At 55.3% G+C, this 23,723-nt stretch overlaps 1 protein-coding gene across 5 annotated transcripts in view; it reads left to right on the top strand.

Moving 5' to 3' along the window:
* The window catches only part of PHACTR3 (phosphatase and actin regulator 3), a 235,830-nt gene that overhangs the window by 4,683 nt on the left and 207,424 nt on the right, over window positions 1–23,723 (top strand). For 2 of the 5 annotated variants that reach the window (XM_019426394.2, XM_019426391.2), the window contains exon 1: window positions 17,484–17,998. The exons of 1 other annotated variant lie outside the window; for it this stretch is intronic. In XM_019426394.2, the coding sequence (XP_019281939.1) occupies window positions 17,881–17,998 (118 nt within the window). In that variant the 5' untranslated portion in view covers window positions 17,484–17,880. Of the gene's footprint in view, window positions 1–17,483; window positions 17,999–19,170; window positions 19,308–23,723 lie in introns of those variants that run through there. 2 more of the 5 variants (XM_019426390.2, XM_019426392.2) reach the window with 2 other exon arrangements.

Raw genomic sequence — 23,723 nt, 5'->3', positions numbered from 1 at the left:
ATAGTGTATCCTCCTGTATAGGCAACAGGCTTCTCTGGGGGAAAATATAATTACACTGGTATTTCAAGACTGCCTTCTCCAAGGGAGGAGTGAAAACACTACAGATAAGGAGTCACTGCTCTCTGTTTCTCCCTTACCCCCCAGAGGTAACCCCTCTATGACCACTTCCTGTGTTTCCCAGCAGACCGTCTTGACTTGTGTATGTGGGTCTCAGAAAACGAACACCATCGTTTCCTGTAAGTATTTTGAAGAAATGGCATCTGAAGACAGTACATCTTGTTCTGAAATGCATTGTTTTTGCTCACCAAGGTGTCTTGGAGATTTATCTGGGTTAATAGATTCTTTCTAATTGCTTTAGAACATTCCACTGCTGTTTCGGTCTTTCTGCTGCTGCTGGCCTCAGAGATCGTTCTCAGATCTTCTGTGTTTTAGGCAGGGCCACGGCGAGCATCCCGTGTGCACACGCTTCTCTGTAGGGCACGTTTTAAGAATCGGAATTTCTGGGGCATAAATGCACACATTTCACATCGTGTTTGGTGCGGCTAAACTGTTTCCCAAAGGGGCTGTGTTGTTCCCAAAAGCAGGTGCCTGTGTCTGCAGCTATCTTGAACTGTTCCAATCCTCACGTTTTATCAGTTCTGCAGAAAAAGTGTGGAACTTCCTTGGTTTAATTTGTATTCCCTAGGTTGTTAGAGAGGGTTTTTTTTTTTTTTTCCTTGCGCAAGAGAGAACACACGTGCGCATAGGGGCACGGGGCACAGGGAGGGAGAGAGAGAAATCTTAGGCAGGCTTCACGCTCAGTGGGGAGCCTGACTCAGGGCTTGATCCCATGACCCTGGGATCATGACCTGAGCTGAAACCAAGAGTTGAATGCTTAATGGGCTGAGCCACACAGGCGCCCTGAGAGAGGGCTTTTTTTTTTTTAATGTCAATCAACCATTTTGTCAATTTCTCTGAGTTACCTCTCAGTCTGTCTTGCCTGTCTTTTTATGGGGTTGTTAGTCTTTTTCTAATTGGTTTGTAAGAACCGTGTGTTGTTTCTAACCCTCTACTTGCTGAAGATACTTTTGCTGTCTCTGTGGCTCAGCGTTTAACTTTGTTTATAGTGCCTTTAGTGGAGCAGAAATTTTTAGGGTTTTTGTTTTTTCAGATATGATTGACATATAACATTATATTAGTTTCAGGGGTACAGCGTGGGGATTGGATACATGTAGGCATTGCAGATCCCGAAAGTCTAGTGACCATGCGTCACCTCACATAGTGACAAGTGTTTTCTTGTGATGAGAACTTTTAAGATCTACTTTCCTCTCCTTCTTTTAAAATTTTATTTATATTAGAGAGAGAGAGAGAGGGAGAGAGAGAGGGAGAGAGAGAGAGAGACAGAGCACGAGCAGGGGAGGGGCAGAGAGAGAGGGAGACACAGAGAGGGAGACACAGAATCCAAAGCAGGCTCCAGGCTCCCAGCTATCAGCACAGAGCCCGACGCGGGGCTTGAACTCCTGAACCGTGAGATCATGGCCTGAGCCGAAGTCAGAAGCTTAACCCGCTCACTGAGCCGCCCAGGTGCCCCAACATCTACCTGCTTAGCAACTGTCAAATCTTTAGCCTGGTGCTGGTAACTACCCTCACTATGCTGTATGTTACATCCCCAAGTTTTTAGTTTTGATGGAGTAAAATTTATCAAGCTGCTTCTTTAAGTCTTTGCTTCTTGTTTCTTAAGAAATCTCTTTCTGCCTCAAGCTTAGAGTGAATACCCTTCCTAGTTTATCTGGGATGGTCCTGCTTTTAGGACCAAAAGTCCTGTGTCCCTAGAATCCCTTGATTCCCCAGCCAGGGTGGCTGGTCATAAACATGTTTCCTTTCAGTGGCTGAATAGATGTTTACTTCACAGTTATGTTTCTAATCCCCTGTAATTTACTTTTGTGAAGAGTTTGAGGTAGAATCCAGATTTTTAATAGGGATTTCCAGAGTCAGAGAGTTTAATCCAGGGAGCTACTGACTCTGGTGAAAGTCTTCTACATTAGCACAGGAGGAAAGGTGGTCTTGAGGGGCGGTGGGGGGCTTTGGACACAGATCACAAAGCAGATCATGTCTTCAGTATCATCAATGGAAGTGGGTTTTAGGCAAGAGTTCTCTGATTTCGTATCGTATGTGACTTACGGATACGGTTACCTTTTGGTTGTGCGTTTAATAAATCCCCGTTACTGAGGAGCAGCAACCCAAAGGGGCCAGCTGTTCAGAGAATCCCAGATGTGCCTCCTCGCTGCTTTTGAAGGCCCGGCCCCCCCCGGACGGAGACCCTCCCCACGTGCCCACCAAGATAAGCATCCTTGAGACTTGACTCCTGGTAAACCCAGGGCACTGGGGGCCCTGGATCCCTCTTTTGTTTGAGCTCCGTTAAGGCAACCTGCTGCATCTGGGATTTCTACCAAAATTGTTGCAGGAAATTCAGTTTTAAGGGAACAGTAACAGCAGCGGTGCACACCCCTCGCCTCAGACTGCTTTGAGCCGGACTGGGGGCCTGGCTGGGATTATATGATGGGGCCTGCGGGGCTCTGGCAGGCTCAGGTCTACACCACACGCTCTGCAGTTGTGGGGGGTGTGTGGGCCTTTGTAGGCCGGTGGCCTGGAGCACCTTGGAAGGTGTTGATTTTGTGTCACTGCGGTATTTCCAGGGAAGGTGACTGGTTCCACCTGCCCCTGGGTACGCTCGAATACGTGTGTCTTCATGAGGCCTTCCTCCGGGCGGAATCCAGCCGCCCTGGGTCCTCAGCGCTGGGACATCGGCTCTGAGTCTCCCCGTGTGGGCTGAAGCTGGGCCCCGGCGTGCGGGTGGCAGATGGCGGGAGATGGTCGGACGTCTCAGCCTCCACGATCCGCGTGAGCCAGTCCCTACAAGTCTCTTCGTATGTGTCTACGGATCTCTTGTCCGTTCCGTTTCTCTGGGGGATGCTGACAAACGCAGATGGGCCGCTAGTTTGCTGGGAGTCACCCTAACAAAATACCGCAGACTGGGGGGCTCACACACCGGAAAGTAGATTTCTTACGGTTCTGGAGGCTGGAGGTCCAAGATCAAGGTGTTGCAGGCTTGGTGTCTCTTGAGGCCTCTCTCCTTGGCTTGCACTTGGCCGCCTCCTCACGTGGCCTTTGTCCTCTGGGCATGCCCCTGGTGTCTCTCCGCACGTCCAGATTTCCTCTGCTTCTCAGGACACCAGACAGACTGGTGATCAGGCCCCACCCCAAGGGCCTCATTGTAGCTTAATTACAGCCTTAAAGGTCCTGTTTCCAAAAATAGTCACGCGCTTAAGTACATGAATTTTGCAGGGACACAGTTCAGACGGCCGGGGCTGTGGGCTTCAGATCCTTGCCACACGGGCTTTGCACGGGAACGTGGGTCCCCAGAGGCGGCGTCCCGAGAGAAACAGACTCACGTTCTGTCATCCTCGATGCTCTGGCCTTGGAAGTCCCCCAGATTCAGGGGCGGGCGCGGACACCCATCCCCCACTGGGGGAGGTGCATGTGAAGTGGCCGTATTTGGAACTTACCATCTGCCACGCTGTCCAAACGACCCCTTCCTCTCGCTGCACCAGCCCTAACATACTCTCTTCAAAAATTAATTCTAGTTAGTTAGCATACGGTGCAATATTGATTTCAGGAGTAGAATTCAGTGACTCATCGCTTACATCCGATACTCAGTGCCCGTCCCAACGAGTGCCCTCCTCAGTGCCCACCCCCCATCTAACCCATCCCCCCACCCCCTTCCCCTCCAGCAACCCTCAGTTTGTTCTCTGTATTTAAGAGTCTCTTGTGGTTTGTTTCCCTCTCTTCTCTTTCCCCCCTTGCCATATGTGTATCTGTTTTGTTTCTTAAATCACAAATGAGTGAAATCGTACGGTATTTGTCTTTCTCTGACTTACTTTGCTGAGCATAGTACATTCTAGCTCCATCCACGTTGCAGATGGCAAGATTTCATTCTTTTTGATGGCTGAGTAGTATTCCACTGCGTATATATAACCCATATCTTCTTTATCCATTCATCAGCCGAAGGACACTTGGGCTCTCTCCATATATTGTTGATAGTGCTGCTATAAACATCGGGGTGTATGTGCCCCTTCGAATTTGTATTTTTGTGTCTTTTGGGTAGATACTAGGGTGGCTGTATTCTTAGTTTTCTGAGCAACCTCCACAGCAGCTGGACCGGTTTGCGTTCCCACCAACAGTGCACGAGGGTCCCCCTTTCTCCGCATCCTCGCCAGCACCTGTTGTTTCTTGTGTTGTTAATTTTAGCCATTCCGACAGGGAACACGCACCCTTCTTAAGTCCGGCACAGCCCTCACCCCTGTGTGTAACTGGGCGAGAAAGGGTTGACTGACCCAGCCTGTCTGCTTCCCTTTAAAGGCCTGCTTGCAGGGCTGGCCTTCAGCTGGCCCTGAACAGTCCCCACCGTCCTCTAACCGACCAGAGCGGCTCAACTGTCTGCACAGGCAACGCGGTCTGTGCCGAACCCCTGCTTTCCTTCTGGGGCTCTGGCAGGTGGGCAGAGGGGGCGTGTGGAGCCAGCCGCCAGTGCTGGCCCTGGGTGCTGGGTCTCTAAGGGGCCTCCCTGGGAGACAGCGGTTCACGGGTGTTGTCAGAACTTGTCGCTGGAGGAGGTGGGTGCGGTTGGTCAGCATGCCTCCGTTGGCAGAGGATTCTGGAAGCTTGTGCCCGGTCTCCCCTGGGCTTCACCCCGCATACCTTTTCCTCTGCGCATTGTGCTCTGTATCCTTTTACGGTAATAGGTCATGGCAGTGAGTGTGGCTGTATCTAAGCGTTCTCCTGGTGAACCCCACCCTGGAGGCGGTCTCGGAGACCCCCTACGCTAGTCCTCTGTTTGCTGTCTTGTTAATGACCCGTCTTCCCCGCCCAGTGTCTGGCCTGTTTTAGCAGTGACGTGCATAGCACGCAGAACGGTGCCTGGCGCATAGTAGGTGCGTTATAAATTCTGTGGCCCTACCGAGTACACGGGCAGCAGTCAGTGGTGGGAAACCTCTTCTTTCCTGGCCCCGTGGAGAGAGCCGTCCTCGAGTTTTCCTTCAGGTGGCATCTGTTTTGACACAGAGCCTCTGGCTTCTCCCCAGAGGGGACCCGTTTGGCCCACGAATCCCCAAATTCAGTAGCAATGAACCTTCACAGGTGGGAGGCAGGCTTACGGCCTCTTCATATGCATCACCGCGTGGCTCCCGTGTTCTCCTGAAAGCACATCGCATTTTTAGACTGTGTTGAATTATTTACGTACCATTTCTACAGGAAAACTTGCACCGGGGGTGTGTAGACCTACAGGGGCCCTACTCTCCGGGACGGTCCCCGTGCCCTGTATATGCGTTACCTACTCAAAGCGTCCCTGCCTTTCCTCGTCGCACCCTGTGCACCCCGACCCATTCCTTCCGCCCCAGGCCTGGTCTCTCGGAAGGTGGACAGACAGGTGTCCTACTGGCTGAGGACTGTGCATCACAGGTTTTCGTGGCAGTTCTCTGCCGCTTCCCCAAAGAGCAAGAACTAAAAATAGGCTGCTGAGACAGGATAAGAACTGTATCTCCCGCTTGTGAGCGTCCAGAACCGCTGTGTGAGCTGAGCGGGATCCGTCGGCCGTGAGTCTCTTTAACTGCTGTAATTCATGCTCACTCAGCTAATGAAGATGTCCGAGGCTTGCTGCAAATTTCCATTCTGTTTTTATTTTAGTGACTTTGCTGTCTGTGCTTTTTTCCCCCTACAAAAAATCATGGCAGATTTTTACCTCTCGGTTAAACATCGGGATGATAAAAAAAATAAGAAATATCTCTCCTAAGCGTAGATTCAAGTGATTTCGACGTGGAGAATTATGGCCACGGGTGAAACTGCGAAAGCTTCACCCTTAATGCTCGCACTGGGTTTTCGCGCGAGTCCCCAGAGCGTGGGACCAGAGGGAAGTCACCCTGAAGTCACCCTGCAGGGACAGCGGTCATCACGCTGGCCAGGGCCAGACTCCAGGCTGAGTGCTGACCTCGTTCATCTGTGTGGGAGCTGTGACCTCACGCCACAGAGGAGGAAAACAGGGTCTTGGGGGGGACCGAGGAACTTGCCCAAGACCTCGCCGCTGGTGGTGCTGCCCTTGAACCTGGGCAGTCGGCTTTGGCAGACTCTGGGTGCCCAGCCGTTTGCTAGCCCACTCTCGAAATTTACGCTCTCTTCCTCCTGTTCTGGAAGACAGGACTAGTTCTTAGTGCCTCATTCGGGAGTCCTTAACGGATGACCCACTTCCCGCTGCCCCTTGGAGGCGCCTGCTTTGGAAACGAGGAGGCTGGTGGCAGGAAAGAGCCGTGCTCCACACCGGGACGCTGTGTGCCCCGCAGGTGGGGTGTCACAGGGGTCCTCTATGCCTGTCCTCCTCTGCGGTGTATTCCCTTTGTCCGAGTCTCGAGTGGACCTCGGACGTGAACGTAAGTCTCTTCTGGGCATCGTGTCTGCAGGGTGGAGGGGTACAGCAGGGGAAGGAGCCTTGGGCTCAGGCGGGTGGCTGGTTCCCGCTCTACCCCTGACCTTGCGTGTGGGACCTCCCCCGCCTGCTCCTTGCTGTCCTGGTCAGTGCAGTGTGACACAGAGCCAGCGTCCTCAGCCACTCGGGAGGATGAAAGGGAAGATGTGTATATTTGTTTTCTACGGCTGCTGAAACAAATCACCGTGAGCTTCGCAGCCTAGAACAACACCTATTTATTTTCACCACCTTTTGTGGGTCTGAGTCCGGTGGGCTCGACGGAGCCCCTACCCTGGGTCCCAACAGGGCAAAATCAGGTATCTGCAGGCCTGTGCTCGTTCCTGGAGCTCTGGGGGAGAATCTGCTTCCTGCTCATGCGGGTTCTTGGCAGATTTCATTTCTGTGGGTTGTAGGACCAAGGTCCCTGCTTTCTTGCTGGCTGTTGGCTTCTGGAGGCCTCTGCGTTGCTCCCCAGCTTGTGGCTCCTTGAGGCCAGCAGGCCGGGGTGGGGTGGGGAGGTGGTGGGCGAGACCCTCTCACAGACTCCACGTCCCTCTTCCCTCCCCTCTGCCCCTCTCTCTTCCTCTCCTGCCTTCCCCTCTGCTTTGAAGGGCTCCTGTGATTGCCCTGGGCCATCCGGATGATCCAGGATAATCTCCCAGTCTTCACGTCTGTCGATTGTAGCCCTGATTCCGTCTGCTAAAGCCTCCAGAGCAGTGCCTAGAGGAGTGTGTGATTGAGTAGCCAAGGGTCAGGAGCCCCGGGGGATTAGCATTCTGCGGTCCACACTCTGGGTAAGTGGATTAGCCCAGGGTCTGGCCCACAGTGAGCTGCTCAGTACGGATGGGTGAACGGGGTGAGGCGAGCATGTGGGACCAGGCTGCCCCAGCGGCACGAGTTTACGGGGGCACGGGGGCGTGGCGGCTGAGTCCTGCCGCGAGGAATCCTAACATGGGGACGAGACCTCCCTCTAACTTACAGAGCACACAAATCGGTTGTTAATGGTCTGTTTTAATAGTAATGGTGCATAGGATTTTTTTTCTTTCTTATAGTTTTAGCTGCAAGGTGCCTCTGAATAAGGAGTTGCCTGGATATGGTTGCAGTGCATCTGGTTCTGCCCACCTCTCTGTAGTTCCCTGACCTCCAGCTTGGCTGCAGCGTCTCCATGCACCCCTTTGTCTCCCGGCCCCTTCTTGCCTCCCTCCACTTCCGTATTCCACCCGGTGGCCCCACAGCCTCTTGAGAGAAGGTAAATCCTGTCTGTCTCCTGTCTGGAGACGCTCCTGGGTTTTCCATTCCTCTCAGGATAAAATCCATGCTTAACCCCACGGGCCATGAGGCCCTTTGTTCTGGGGCCTCTCCTGGACCCCCACCACTGCCTGCCACCCGGCCCTTTCTCAGCTGCTGAGACTGCGCAACCTCAGGGCCTTTGCACATGCCGGTGTCAGGAGCACCGTCCCCTCCCTCACCTCCCACCCCTGCCCCCTGCACAATGCCTGGCACTTACTGTGTAATGACTAGCAAGGAAGCAAATCTGTGAATGAGCGAATCATTGGATCAGACCCAACACGGGCCTTATGTTCTCAAGGGTGTGTCTCATAGACCAAGCCTGGTGGGTCTGTGTGGTCTTCAGGCCCCTGCCTTTCTAAGTGAAGGACCGGCTTCTCATCTTCACCACGTGTTACAGGCGGTGGTGGGAGCAGGGGCCAGCCCCACTGGAGATCCCTGCACTCTTACCCTCTCCTGCTGACTGTCTCCTGGGGCCCGCTGCCCTAAACCCCCGAGGCTCCGTTTCTTTTCTTTTCTTTTCTTTCTTTATAAACCCAGTTAGGAGTTTATTTTTTATTTTTTAAATTTATTTTTGACAGAGACAGAGCATGAGTGGGGGAGGGGCAGAGAGAGAGGGAGACACAGAATCGGAAGCAGGCTCCGGACTCTGAGCTGTCAGCACAGAGCCCGACACGGGGCTCGAACTCCCAAACCGTGAGATCGTGACCTGAGCTGAAGTCAGATGCTCAACCGACTGAGCCCCCCAGGCGCCCCTCTGAGGCTCCCTTTTATGCCGTGGTCTGAATGGACACATGGGTCCCCCGAGGAGCCCTTGTGAAGAAGCAAGAGGGTCAGAACGCCCCAAAACTGCATCGTGAATCACCAGGAGCGGTCTCTGTCGCACCCCAGAGGCTGGCTGACTCAAGTGTCCCCTGCTGAGGCAGAAACGAATGCCGTCTCCCCACAGGCTGCCGAAATCCCTGGGGCTGGCACTGCCATTCCAGACTGGAGCCTGCCGGGGGCTCCCGAATCTGGTTGCCTAAACGATGGCTCCCCCAAATACGGAGTCCCGTAGACCCACCAGCTTTACGGCACACGTCCGTTGTAATGAACGGTGGGTTCTGAGAGAGATCACGGCTTCTCTGCAAATACAGACGGAGCCAGCGTTATTTATGGGTTTGTACAAGTGGATTCTTGGGATTCTCACTGCAGCTACAGGACTTATGATGTATTTTTAAAGCACTGCCCATAAACCTAGTGCTATAGATTTTCTGTAATTTATAGATCAGGCTCGACGCCGTGTTTGAACTGTTACACTGTAAAGCACTTGGTCTGCTGTTGCTGCGACAGGCTGTCGGTGACATAAATCCATGCTCTGGTTTTGGTCAATGAGCCCGGCTCTGCCGTCTCCTGTGGGAAGACAAACATGTGTCTTTAGCATATAAATCTGGTAAACATATTAAAATGTACACATTCTGTTGGAGGAAGGATTGAGTGTTTGGGTGACAAAGACCATTCTTTAAACATGAATTACCTTTTCTTAAAAGGAAAAGGGTGAGACGGGCTGACAGCTCAGGCTACCGGCATGATCGCAGGACAGAAGTACAGACTCACCCTCTTCTTTAACGTTATAAATCCTGCAGACGTTTCAAGATCTCCTGCTCCTGAAAGAAATGAAAGCGTCTCTCGTGGGGGGTGTGGGGGACCCCCCTCTCCTAGAGGCAGCCGCTTCGGCAACGGAGGACAGAGCAGCCCAGAATCCCGTGTCCGTGCGTTCATGGTGATAGGAGCCCGTGGACGACGTATGGTGCCTGGGCGTACGTGTGTTGGCGTGAGTGATTCGGGCATCCTTGCATTATTCCGCAAGGTAGCCACCTGCCTGGAAAGTAACAGAGTTCCAGGGATGTTAGAATACCTAGATTTCTTTCACTTTAAAAAAGCCGCTGTGGAACATTCCCCAGTTCGGACATGTCCTGGGTCAGCCATTCGGCTTTGAGAGACGTTGGGTTGTTTTCAGTATATGTGCCTCGTTCACACCTTCCTGTGTACTTGGGTCCCCGTAGAGAAGATGACGGGGGATCTGGGTGGCTGGGGTGTGGCATTTTCCGTCCCGGCAGAGGCAGCCAGCCCCCTTGCCCCCAGCGTTTGCTGTCCCCCTTAGCAAGTCCGACACGGCCAGGAGGGGGGTCACGTTCTGTGTGTGCTTCTGCAAGCACATGGCTTCGTTGTAAGCTGGCGTTGCTGGTGGGTGATTGGGCGGGATGGGGGGCATCAGGCATGGGCTAGTACAGTGGAAAGATGGTAGGGGTCCTCTCCTGTCCTGTTGCTGTCACTTGTTCGCTCTGGGACCCTTAGGAAGTCGCACACCCCCTTCGTGGTTTGTAAAAAAAGGACAGTTATGCCAGCCTCACAGGATTGTGAAGCATGCATGTCAAGTTCTCGCTAAGCCGTATGTTGCAAAAATGCTGTCGTTCAATCTTCCGTCATCAGCATCAGCACCAAGTCGGTGGCTTTCGGGGGATCCAGAAAGCAGGAAGTCCCTGCCTGTGCCTCCCAGGCTATGTTTGATGTGGTAACAGCCTGAGCTCCGGAGCGGAGACCTGGGCTCAGATCCTGCCTCTGTTATCCGGGCCAAGTACTAAGCGCTTTGCATCCCACTTGCAAAATGGGGATGTGCTGGGATCTCCCTTATGTGGTCATTTTTAGCACCAGTCATGTTAATAATCATAAAGCCCTTAGAATGCTCTCTGGCACATACTGAGGGTATGAAGTAAGGGAACACCCAGTAGCAATGGCAGAAACTGTAGGATGTTTGCTTCCTCCACGAGAGATCTGGGGGGGAGGCGGTCCGAGGTCTCCGTCTGCAGTGGCGGGCGTTCTGCGGCACGTGTGGTCCTGCAGGGTCGCGGGTCGGCTGCTGCGGTGCAGACCCCACGGGACGCACCGAGGCAGGAAGCAGGAGCCCAGCTCTCAGCAGTGGCCACGACAACAAACGGCTTTTCTGTAAGTGGCCCCGGTTGTGTACCAGTATTTCCCGGAGGCCTCAGCTGCCAGACCCTGTGCGTTCATTAGCTGCAGAGAAGGGCCGCGCCCCCCAAACACACGCACCGAGGGAACTACGTCGGACGTACAGAGGAGGATGGGGGAAGAGGTCACCTGAGGTTTATGGCTTTGAGCTGACCACACACCCCTGACCCAGGTTAGCCAGAGCCCACGGCGGCTGGTTTCTCTTTCCTGCCGGGAGTGCTCTCTTCTCTCCCCTGGTTGTGCTTCCGGCCCCAGATCCATCACCGCCAGCTTTTATGTCCTTCCCTGACCCACTGTGTGTACAAATTGTCTTGCACCGGAAGACACTTTGTGTTGATCGCCGCTGGCACGTGTAGACGCGTCCTGTGTGCTCGGCGCTGGACCGAAAGCCCAGACCTTCAGGCGAGGCTGTCCCCTTCCCTCACTTGGACACCGGGCACAGAGGGCCACACAGAGGAAGTGATCGAACCCTGTCTCACGCCCAGGTCTTCAGCTCCTGCCCAGAAGCGCTTCACTAGAGAGCCTGCGGGTGGACAGCACTCCGAGGAGGGCTGGGGGCATCACAGGAGGTCAGGGGTCTCCCACAGCACGTTTTTCAGGCCAGCTCTGGCTGCCGGTGCCTTTCCGTATGGAGAGCACGGTTGGTGAAACAGAGTTTTGCTTGAAGAGAGTTTGCTTGTGTTTTACAAAGAGCCCTACCTGGCATCGCCTGAAGTACCACCCTGGGCAGCCTTATGGGTACGGCCGTAGGTAGAGACCCCATCAAGGACGTGGCCGAAGGGCAGAAGAAACCAAAGTGCAAGGCTGGGTCCCCAAGCCAGGTCCAGGAGGCTCCCAGGGTGACGGGTTGGACGCAGTTTCTGCAGAGACCAGCAGAGGGCGCGGCTCCCCTCCTCACCGCCAGGCTCTGCTGGGGAGCTGTGTTCCCCTGGTCCCTCCATCCCCTTGGCCCTCCAGTCCCCACCCTGGGGTTTGCCCTCTTGTCCCTCTTCTGTTTGTTCTCTAAGAGCTTGGACAGAGATGGCAGCTTGAGCAGGGATTTGCAAGAGATTGAGTTTGCTGGTGTAATTCTGTTCCTGTTCCAGTGTCTTTAACATCCAGCGTTATGTTAGTTTCAGGCGTACGATACAGTGATTGGACAATTCTGTACCACAGCCGGTGCTCCTCATGACAAGTATGCTCCTCCCTCCCCATCACCTGTTTCCCCTGCACCCCACCCACCTCCCCTCTGGTGACCATTAGTTCCTTCTCAGTAGTTAAGAGTCTGTTTCTTGGTTTGTCTCTTTTTTTTTCTTTTGTTCGTTTGTTTCTTAAATTCCCCATGTGAGTGAAATCTTGCCATTTGCAACGACGGATGAATCTGTAGAGTATTATGCTGAGCGAAATATGCCAGTCAGAGAGAGAGAGAATTCTGTTCCTGTTGACGTGGGCCACGGGGGAGGTGAGCCCTCTGCCCCGGGGTAGGGACCTCACACCCACGTGTGCATCTGTGAGTTGGTTCAGCCAACACGTATTTGTTTCCTGGGCACCCACGGTGTGCCAGGCGCATTCTCGGGTGAGCAGATTTGACAAAGGTCCTCGAACTCATGGCGCTGAAATCCTAGCAGCCCAGTTTCCAGGGCCATCAGCTCTCCGGCGGTCCTCGAACCACGAGGGACCTGGGGAAGAAGTTTGTGGGCTCTCGCAGGAGGAAACCACACCCCGGAATGACCGTCTAAGTGCCTGCAGCCTTATGTTGGTGGCCGGCTGTAAGTCTCGATCCCACTGTTGTGCTCTCCGGGTGGCTTCTCAGTGCGTTTGGTCGCCGGGGACTGAGGTCTGCAGAAGCGGAGCGGTCAGAGCTGAAGCCTTGACGGAGGGGGTCTTGTGAGACGCTTGGCTCAGCACTTGTCACTTGGTCCCTGGAGTGAGCGTCACGGGACGGCCGGGCAGGAGTGACCACCATGCTCCTTCTAAGATGAGCTAAGATGCCGAAGCTCATGTCCTTTCATTGTCCCCACGTAAGGGGACAGACGGTATCCGGCAGTCCCGTGGGTGTTGAGCCCAGGCCGCAGGCTCTTCCGATGTCGTGTCTGATGCAGTGTGTCCAAATGGGGTTCCTTGTCCTTCTGTCCCATCCTGCCCCTTCTGCGGCCCTCCCTGCCCAGGAAAGAGCATAATGCCCACCTTGTTGTCAGGATCAGACTTGACAGGCACCTTGACGTCCCTGCAGCCCCATAACCAGTTAGTCGCCAGAAAGCAACAATCTGGCCGTGACCTGTGGCTCCCCTCGTCCCATCCTTCCTCAGCCCCTCCTTTGCCAACTCGCTGGGCCCAGTCGTGCAGCACTCTGGACCCAGACTCAGCACCCTCAGGCCCGCCTGGATGGTTGCCGGTCTCCCGGTCCGTCCCCGGGTGCTGAGGTCCCTTCTCCATCAGCAGCTGGGGGGATCTTCTGGGGACTCACTTCTGCCACCAGCCACTTGTTACCGTCCTTGGAACAAAATCCAGACTCGGGAGGAGCCGCACGAAACACTGCATGCGTGGTCTGTGTCCCGCCCGTGTCTGCAGCCTGGCTCACGCCCTGGCCCCTCACAAGGCCTCCTGCGGGGACTTCAGAGCCCCATGCTGCTCTCTCCTCCTGGCCTCTGCCCAGACAGGTCCCTGGGCCTGCGTCCCGCTGCCTCCTGACTCGTCTGCTTCATCTGTGCTGAGTCTTTAGCTTCAGGAAGAGCGTCACTTTCTCAGCCCAGGCTCCTCCCTGCCCCGGCGAGGCACCCCCAGCGCGGGGCCTGTGGACATCAGTGGATTGACCTGACCTCTTGGTTGTTGTCCTGTGTTCTTGAGACCACGAGCTCCACGGAGCCGAGGACCTATCCTATTTTGTTCACTGCGGTGTTCTGGGAAAGTCATGCCTTTTGGCACAGAATAGACGTTGCCCTGCACACTGTGCGAGAATAGAACCAACTCTAGAGACGTGTGTGGGTGGGATTGCGCGGCGAGGGCTCCAGCCTGATTTGAAGCCCCGGGCAGGGACAGGAGGGGTTTTAAGGAGGATTCCACTCTGCAGACGTGAGAGGTGAACCCAGTCTGCCTTCACATCCAAAGCTCTGCCTGGGTCCCTTCGTGTGCTGTGTTGCTGTTTTCGTCGCGTTTTATTTTTTTAAGCGGCTTTATTGAAATACTGAACATGCCAAAAAGCTCACCGGTTTTTGAAATTTCCAGTTGTGAAACCCTCACCATAACCTAATTTTAGAACATGTGAAGTGTTTCTATCACCCCAAAAAGAAACGTCAAACTCCTTAGCAGCTCTTCCCAACCACCCCCCCCCCGCCAAGCTTCCAGCCTGAGGCGTCACTACTCTGCCTCTTTGTCTGGAGACACGTCACATACATGGAATCATACAATACGTAGCCCTTCGTGTTGGAATTCTGTTCTTTTTCCACTTGGAATACTGTTTCAGGGCCATTCGTATTACAGCAGGTTCAGTATTTTATTCCTTTTCATGACCGAATAATGTTACAGCGGATGGATACGCCACATTTTATGTATCCATGAGTCAGTTGATGGATATTTGGGTTGTTTATCTGTTATGCAGCCTTGTTGGTTCCTGTAAGGCTTCCAGAGTGGGCTTACGGGGATCTTGCTGCAGGGAGGGATGGTTGGTAACTTTCACAAAGACCCCTTGAGGACACTCTCGAGGCTGGGACCTTGTGCCGACAGCTGCCCTCTGCCACCCGTGGGCGGGATCCTCCTGCCAGCCTGTCCTGCTCTGGGGCTGAATGCCTTGGAAGGCCAAGGTCTCCCCCGAAGGCACGTACCCAGCAGTCTAGTCTCTATTGACCGGTAGCAGGGGTCACATTTTTGTTTTTTAATTTAAAGCTTTTCTTTTTTTTATCATGGAACATTGCAAAGCCAGACAAAAATATAATGACAAGCTGCGTGTCTACCCAGCTCTGACAAATCACAATATTTTGCTAAAGCATATTTTTTAAGAAACTGAATCTTGGTTGTCAGTCTTGTCTTCTCCCTCTCTACTCCTGGAGCAAATGCCAAGCTGCTTCCTTTCATACGCTTTTTTTTTTTCAACTAAAATTTTTAAAAAGTTTATTTATTTTGAGAGAGAGAGAGAGAGCAGGGGCGGGGCAAAGAGAGAAGGAGAGAAAGAGATTCCCAAGCAGGCTCCACACTGTCCGCGCAGAGCCCGACGCGGGGCCGGAACCCATGAACTGTGAGATCATGACCTGAGCCGAAAGCAACAGCCGGACGCTCACCCGACGAGCCACCCAGGTGCCCTCATAGGCTTTGAAGTCCGGCCCTGACGGTTTGGTAGGGCAGCTGAGTGGCACTGCAGTAAAGAGCGTCTGAAGGGGTCAGAAATTATTGTAGGTGGTGCACGGACGGACATTGGCTTCCGTAGAAAATTCTTTCCATTCTTTGTCCTTCTGGTAACATTAAGAACATCTCTGGGGCCCGAGTGTCTGAATGCCTCTCCTACCATTGCTCATCTCCCTTTTCAGCGAAGGTGGAGCCCTCAGGGGACCTGGCTGTCACGACCCAGTCGGCACCATAGTCCTTCCCGCGGACAACAGAGGGGCCACCTCTGTCGCTGTGGCGATGGTTTCCCTTAAAATGCATGTAAGCGCAAAGAGTTGATTTAAGGAAAAATCTGAAGTCAGTAGCAGCACGGGTTCTGAGCAGGCCAGTCCGAAAAGTGGGAGGGTGGACGGCACGTAGCTGGAACAGCCCTTCTCTTCTCCGGGACAGGCCCCTGTCTGCCATCCTCCCCGGCCCCGGGCTGGTCCCATCTCTGCACCTGCTGCCGGCTGGACCAGCTACAGGCTTCCTCGTCTCCATGAGGGAGGAGCTGACGGTGTGCCCGGTAGGGGGTTCGCAAGCCTGCCCCTGGGGCCAGGACTCAGCCCGGCTCTCCAGGGGGCTGCCTGAGGACCCACTCGTAGAGACCTTGGACCAGAAGCCCTGGCCCGGCCAGTCCTGGCTTCCTGGCAGGCCACTCACCCCTGTGACTTGCCCGCATGTCTAACGTGGGGACTTACCTCCTCGGTAAGTCCTCCTCGGGCGTTGTGAGGAAGAGGCGATGCCTTGGAGTAAAGCGCTCAGCCCGGGGCTGGGCACGTCACCATCTGCACGTTTCTATGTGGATAAAAAGTATTTGGTAAGATGTCCTACCAGTTTCCTCTTTGTTTCATGGTAACATCAGGCGTAACTGTTTTGGGGGTCATCTCTTGGTTTATCGGTGACAGTTCTCAGCTCTACCCTCCCCTGCAATCCTGGAAGACCCATGGTGGGGGTGTTTCTGCATTTGTCCACTGTTGGATCCCTAATGCCGATGTGGTACCCAGCATGCACTAGACTCTGGAATATTTGAATGATGAATGAATGAATGAATGAATGAATGAATGAATGTTTTCTCTGGAGGCACCTGCTGCTGACAGCCCAAAGCTGTGCGTGAATCCATGTTATTTCCCCACATCACGGTTCGGTTCTGTCCTTGGCCCTTCGTTGGGGTTCATCCAGCATTGCCAGTGTGCTCCCCCTACGCCCCAGCCCTGCTTCAGGTGCTGGCCAAATCCAGAGGAACAGCCCTCCGGAAGGTCCCGTCCTGTGCTGCTGTCACTGGCTGTGGAACCCCTCTGACCTCCTCCTCTGACCTCAGTTTCAACCCCTGGAGTGGGGGAGCCCCTGGAGCTGTCTAGGGGCTGAGACTGGACCTCTGCCCTGCAGCAAGTCTTGGGTGGGAACAGTGTCCCCCAGTCCCCCCCAGTCCCCCCCGTGGCCCTGCCATCCGGGCATCTGGTGAAATGCCCTCTCCTCTGGGCACCTTCCCAGACCTGGTGATGGGCCACACCCCATGCTTCTCTGTGCCTTTACTGGGCTTTCCTTTTTTTTCATTACCCTCATGCCTTAGAGGAGAGCTGGAGTTGCCCACTCCCCCCCCCCCCCACCCCCACACACACTATCTGGGATTGGTGAGAATTGCTCATTAGCACTTCGGAGGACACCTCTGTAAGTGGGAGCCCTTGTGGGGGGGGTGTCACCTCCATTGTCTGGCCCATCAACTCCATCAAGGCATCTGGGGGAAGCCTCCCGGAAGGCACCAGGCACCCCCTCCTGCCTGTCTCTCCCAGGCAAGGGAGGCTGAGGGCCTGGAGGAAGCAGGGCTGGCAGGGGTAAAACTCCGGAGGGCACCCCCTCCACCCCCCCACCCCCACCATGGCGGAGTCTCGGAAGCAGGACCTACTGGCCTTCCATATCCCTAAGGGAGGGCGGGCTAGGGAAACCAGCTGCCTGGAGCTGCTGGGGAGATTAGGCCCTGCCTCCAAGGGAGGCACCCTCAGGGTCTCCTCCCCTCCTGCTGGGGAGGGGAGGAAGTAGGACTGGGAGCATTCTTGTTTCTAGAGCCCTGCTGGGTTCGGGGTGGGTGGGCAGTGCATAACTCAGGATGGGGGGGGGGGGCCCACCTCCCCTGGGCAGGAGGCAGGCGGCAGGAGGCAGGCGGCCCAGGTATCGAGACCCCCTCCCCATCACCACGCTGGCTCTCAGCCCCTTCTCTCGTGACGTCATGCTCCTCTCGCGTGGCATGATGGGAGAATCCTAATGTTTTCCAACAGATGCTCCAAGAACAGCTTTCAGATTAAAGCAATTGCAAGAGCAAAGATTTTCCTTTTTTCCCCTTTTTTTCCAGGGGGGGGTGGGGGGTGGGGTGGGGGGAGGGAGCGCCCCCAGAAATTCCTGGACATCACCCCCTGCCCCAAGCACGCAATAAACACTGGCAAGAAAAAGTTTTTATTTCCTGGTTCAACTTTTTTTTTTTCCCTGGAATATAGACTGAAGAATGGGAATAAACACGAATAAATAGCAGAGCGAGGCCGCGCGCGCCGGGATGCGCCTGGCTGCAGCCGCCAGGCTATTGTCTAACCGCCCTGAAGCCAGCCTGGCGTTGTCCCCCCGCTCCTTCCCTCTCCCTGGCCCTTTTGATTTTCCTTTTTAAAAAGACGCCCCCTCCAGCCCCCTCGCCTGTGACCTTGGCCGCCTCGGATGCTCTGATTGCACGCGCCTTCCTCCAACTTGCCCCCGCGCCGGCCAGGCCCATGGCCGCGTCCGAGGACGGGAGCGGCTGCCTCGTGTCGCGGGGCCGCTCGCAGAGTGACCCCAGCGTCCTCACCGACTCCTCGGCCACCTCCTCCGCGGACGCCGGGGAAAACCCAGGTAACGGGGGCCGGGCGAGGGCGGCCGGGCAGGTGGGCAGGCCGGGGCCAGGTGGCGCTGGGCTCGTCCGCGGCGCCGCTCCGCGCCGCGCTCTGCAATCGGGGAGCCGCGCCAGGACCCGGGCGCTCGGGCGCCGCAGTTCGCGTCCCCGGGAACGCGGCCGGGGCGCCGCGGAGCCCTTTGTCCGGGCAAGAACCGAGCTCCCCGGGCAGAGCCGGGCGCCCCGCATCGGCCCTCCCTGCAGGCTTGGGGGGCGCTGCCCGCCCCTCCGAGGGGCTTCCCTGCCTTGCGTGGCTGACCAGCTGGGGAAGGAGAGTCAGACCTGTGGCCGCCTCCGCCGGCGCCGGCTCGAGGCTCTGGCCCCCTCCCCGCGGCCCCAGCTCCCGCGGCCCGGGGCTTGGGCGTCCCCCCGACCCCGGCCCGGGCAGGGCAGCGCTCCCGCGGCCACCGCGCCGAGGGGCTTCCGCTGGGCGCCCGGCTCCGGCGGGGCCTGGCCGCCTCTCGGGACAGGTGTGCCCGGCGGAGCCGCGGGCGGGGAGATGAAGGGAGTGCGCCGGGCTGGAGCCCGCTTGCGTTCAATTATTCGGACTTTGCCCACTCCCCCGCCCCCGCCGCAGCCTCGATTGTTTAGGTGATAAATCCGGCTACAAAGGCGTCTATATGGCTTGATTGATTACTTTCCAGAGAGGAAGAAAGGCCTAATAAAGCAGGAGGGGGGGTGGGCTGTGCGGGGCCTGTCGCCATGGAGACGCAGGAAGCAAAGTGATCATTAAAACCTTTCTCCACCAGAAGGCAATTTTCACTTCACAGAGAGAAGTCTGAGCTTCTGAAACGTAGGGTTCAAAAAAAGAATCAAGGCTGGTGTTTTGGGATCCAGCCACTGGACGCGATTTCCTATGGGAGAAGCACAGCGTCCCCTCACAGATTAGGTTTTGACGAGAAGTTGCCGTTGCCTTTGGCAGAAGACTTGTTTTCTCTGAATGCGCCCCCCTCCCCCCCCCAGATGGGGACCTGGACACGTTAAATGGTGGGCATCAAAATCTAGATGGTCCCTGGGGCTGGGGCGGAAGGCAGGCTTTGTGGGGAGGGATTCCTTCACTTCCCTGCACCGCATAGGAGCTTCGCTCTCTAACTACAGAGAAAGACCTAGTAAAGCAGCTCTGTGGGCACCAGGGCCCAATTTGACATTTTAAACAATAAAGCCATGCAAGGCTTGTAAGATTTCTTTGTTAGGACTGTTGACACTGTGTCATTTGGTCAAACTAAGGTACCAGCCGAGGAAAATCCCTCCGCTTCTACATTTGGGAGGGTAAGTTGATTTCCTGGGAGTTTCAAGCGGAGCATGAGCAGACCCTTAAGGCTTTAATTAATCCTTTTATTAGGAATCGGGGATTAAGCCTTCGGCACTCCATGATGGATTGGTTCTCTCTGTGTCGGAGATGTACATCCATGACTGTTCCAATTATGGAAGTTGAGTGGCTCGTCACGAGAGAATCCTTTCCAGCTTCTTTTGTCTCCCTGGCAGTAAAAGGAAGCAAACTTGAAACGGAAATTATGGAGGATTTAGCTTTTTGGCTGTCTGTGAGTTGATGCCTCCGTGGGTGGGAACAGAGGGCTCGGCAGGTGGCTGGTGCTGGCCCACCAGGGAGAGGTGGCAGGCTTGGATGATTAAATGTTGCCCGTGGGAGGGCAAACGCTGGAGTTAGTCTCTGGTTCAGATGGTCAGAATGGGACCCCGAGAGCAGATGTCTGAGGCGAAAAGTCTAGAGCATGTACCGTTCTGTGAGTGGTAGAACCTTGCTGAAGATATCAGGCAATTAAGTATTTATGGATTGTGTTAAGCAGAGGAGTTCTGGCAGAAAGAGAATCAGAATCTTCGAGTTGGAAGCAGCCCGGGAGCTGGAAGCAGGCAGGGTGGACCAGGGGAGCATTTTCTATAACTGCCTTGCCTGGTTGCCTTGGCAGGTGCTTGCATACCTCTTTTGATGGGGGACTCACTTCTTTATGGGGCAGTGCATGGTTCTCTTGGGGCAGATGTGTCTAAAAATTCTTCAGGTGGCTCATAGGAGTGTACAAGCCATCAGTCCTGATGGGGTCCTCTCATGGTGTGTGTTACTCGGGGTTTCAGAGAGTCTGCTCTTCGCGGGCAGTTACCACACCGTTCTGACTCATTTCTTCACTGGGTTGAAAAGTCCCAGCCCTTATCTTGTCCTCCCTTCAGGACCTCTTCGTTTGTCTTCCTGCCGCTCTAAAGATCTACTCCTGAAAACTGAAGCCGGTGAACCAGCTGTGGAATAACCCAGTACAAAGTCAAGGAGAAGGGTCACCTCCTTTGGTCTAGATTTTGTATTTTTAGAAAACAGCCCAAGGTTGCATTTACTCTGCGCCCCCCCCCCCCCCCCACCCCAAATGCATTTTTAACGCATCACTATGCTCTTAGTAAATACTCAGGAACATTCTCGGAAAGGTAAAATATCCTTCTCTCTCTCTCTCTCTCTCTCCAGAGGTTACTTCTGCGAGGAGCATAGAGAATCCTCTCTAGATCTTTCCTACAGGTTCATATCTTCATGTTCCTGGAGAAAGGTTTTAAGAAAACACTGTATGTCATGTTCTTCAGCTTGTGTTTCTGCTGCACACTGGGTCTTGGGAGGTCTTGTCCTGTGGAACATTTTCATCTTCCTCTCTTCTAATAGGCACATAGTATACCAAGGAATACATTTTTCATTGGATATTAGGCATTGGTGTTCTTTCCAAAGTTTACCCATCAGAGTCAACCTGGCTGTGGATGCCCAGGCAAAGCCTCCTTGTGCTTGTGTGCTTGTGTGCCCCTAGGGCGTGTCCCATCTGGTGGGATGCCAGGGCCACAGGGCACCCACATTTTCTTGTCGTGATATCGCACCCCTGGAAAATGTGCCGATTGACATTCTTTCCAGAGTCTCCGAGAGCGCCCTTTCTCTGCAGGCTTGCCAACATCTGAGGTCATCAATCTCCTTTTCCCCCGCACAAAGAGTGACAAATGGTGGCTCCTTGTGTTAATTTGTGGATCCTTGATCGCTGGTGAGCGCGAGCAGCTTTTTGTGGCCTTATTAGTGCATTAAATCTCTCAGTGGCCACGTCTGTGGCCACGGACTGTGTGGCAGGCATGAACGGCTTTCCCCGAGGGCCCATGCTTCCACTCTCTCCGCATCATCGCTGCGTTAACAATAATGTTGCATCTTCGCAAGACTCTTCTCTGTAAATCCCTGCTCGGTGCCCACAGGCACGGCCAGGCCTTCTCCCCCAGTTGAGCTGGAAACAAGGTGAGACAGCACCCCGTGACCTTTCATCCTTCCGAGGAGTTCCTACTCGCGGGGAGTTTTGCTAGGCTTTTTTCTGCCCCCCTGCACCGAGAAGGTGGTCTGTGACCTCCTCCCTGTCCTCCTCCTTCCCTCACTGTCCCTATCCTGTCCCCTCGCTGGCCTTGCCCGGTGCCCCTTCCTGACCCTCTCTTTGCTCGGATTCTGCTGCGTTTCGCTCTCCTGGCTCCCTGCTCAGCCGTCTCATCCTCCTCCTTGCAGCGGGCACACTCGGGGTTCCTGTAGGGCCCTCTGCTGACTTCTTTCTCCACTCTGCACCCCTCCCCCTTTCCCAGACGCAGGACCAGAGTCCCCTGGGACTGCCGTTTGCACCCTTTCTGTGGGGCCTGGCTGTTTCCCTTTGTGAAGCTTCTGCTCCGGGGGCCAACCAGTGGGGGACCTGTGCTTTTGGGCAGGTTCCTCGGGCTTGACCCCCTTCACGTTGGTGCCTACTCACTCTCTGCGGTGGGGGCCGCCCTGGGCCCTTAAGATGCTAAGCGGCATCCCTGGCCTCTACCCACTAGACGACAGGAGCTCCCCACCCCCTAGTCGTGACAACCGAAAATGTCTTCAGACATCTCCTGGTGTCCCCTGGGGGCAACGTCTCCCCGGAGAGCTGCTGATGTGGACCGTCGTTTCCCAGTGTGTATTAGTCAGCTGGAGTCCTGTTAAACCCAGCGTTTCTGCTTCGGCATGTCCGGGAGGGGCCCTGGTAACGTGCATTTCTAACAAGTGACAGGGTGGGGCTCAGGTGACCTCCCCTGGGGGAGCCATAGCCTCGGTCTCTGTGCTGACAGCTTCTGCGTGTGTGTGTCCCCGTCCACGTGTGTGTGCCCATGTGTGTGCCCACGTGGGCCCTGCCCTGTGTGCCTCCTGAGCTCCAGCCCCTCGGTGTCCCGCGGTCCCCTTCCCATCCTTCAGGTCTCGGGCTGATGTTGCCTCCCGTCCCTCCTTTCTGATTCGCTCGTGGCACTCTTCACCTCCTGGGATCCCGGTGTGTGTCATCCATGAGGACTGTCCCCCTCTAGGCCCGGAGCCCCGCACGGAGCTCCCACGCAGGAGGCTCCAGCGAGCATGTGTGCAATGCATGGGTGCAAGCACCGGACCGCAGGGGTAGCTGACGAGGCTTGGGGCTGGCCAGCTGGACCGGCCTCTGTGCAGATCAGCTCGGGCACAGCCAGAGGGTGGCCGGAGACCAGCAACGGCTCCCTTCTGCAGTCCTACTTCTGCCTGATTGCCTGGAGGGGGAGAAGCCTTCCGGAGCGTCCTGTGCCCTCCTGAGCTGCGGGCTGCCACACACGGACACGTGCCAGGCCACACTCTCGCTGGGTGGCCCCTCGCTGGTTGCGTCCTCCGTGCTCCAGCGGGCCCCCTTCCCCTCCTCCCAGGAGGAGTGCTCTTGCTGCTTCCAATTTCCCGGCCATCGGCCACCGGGAGCCCCTGCCGCCTTCTGGCTGGACTGCTCAGTACCAAGTCCTGGTTTTCTGTTCCCTCTGCCTGGTTCCGCCGTTGGTGGGACGGAGCGTTTTCCAAAGTGTAAATGTGGTGTGGTCTCTCCTTTGCCTCAGCCCTACGGCCTGGTGGCGACAGGGCGACGTGCCCCCTTTCTCCCTGGTGGTTCTGCCACAGTCCCCCCCCACCCCCCCCCCCCCGCCTTGCTCCAGTGCCCTCCTCCCCGAGTCCTGAGTCCCGGGGGTCTCCCTCTGGCCCCTCGCAGAGTGTCCGCTTGGCCTAATTAGGAGCGAAACTACGCGGTAATAACCTTGCCAGCTTCTTCGGGCTTATTAAAACTAAAAGCTAGATGCGTTAAAAAAATATATGGGGTTTAAGAACTTAAGAGTTTTTGTCTGATGATGAAAGCACTGCACATTCCTTGCCGGAAAAGATGGGATGCTTCTGAAATTTTTGTTCCCCGGCCCTTCTCACTTGAGTGCAGCACAGAAGGCCACGACCGCGGACGGCTTTGTCGCTGGGGCCTTGCCAGGTGCCCGCACGAGGAGGTCAGCCGCCACAGTTTAGGGTCCCGGCTTTCCCCCTCCCCACCCTGCGCCCCTTTTGATCACGTTAGCCAATTTCCCGCTGTCTTGTCACTCTTTGAAATGATCTCACTGATGTATTTGACAGCCTAGTTTATTTTCTGTCTCCCAAGCACCTTCCAGTACGGCAGTCACTAGCTACCTGTAGCAATTGAAATCTAAGTTAAATCAATGAAAACGAAAATTTCCTGGCCCCAGCTGCCCCGACCACATTTCAAGAGCTCAGTAGCCACGTGTGGCTGGTGGCTGCCATACTGGAAAATGCAGATCTAGAACATCCCGTCCCGGAACGTTGGGCCAGCACTGTTCTGAATGGGAAGCCCCCTGAGGGCAGGGCCTTGCCCATTATCCTCT

The sequence above is a fragment of the Panthera pardus genome, unplaced genomic scaffold, assembly GCF_024362965.1.
Source record: "Panthera pardus isolate Hobbes unplaced genomic scaffold, ASM2436296v1 HiC_scaffold_25, whole genome shotgun sequence".
In the NCBI taxonomy this organism is placed as follows: Eukaryota; Metazoa; Chordata; class Mammalia; order Carnivora; family Felidae; genus Panthera; species Panthera pardus.
Note: the sequence above shows the minus strand (reverse complement) of the source record. Positions and strands in the feature narration are given on the sequence as shown.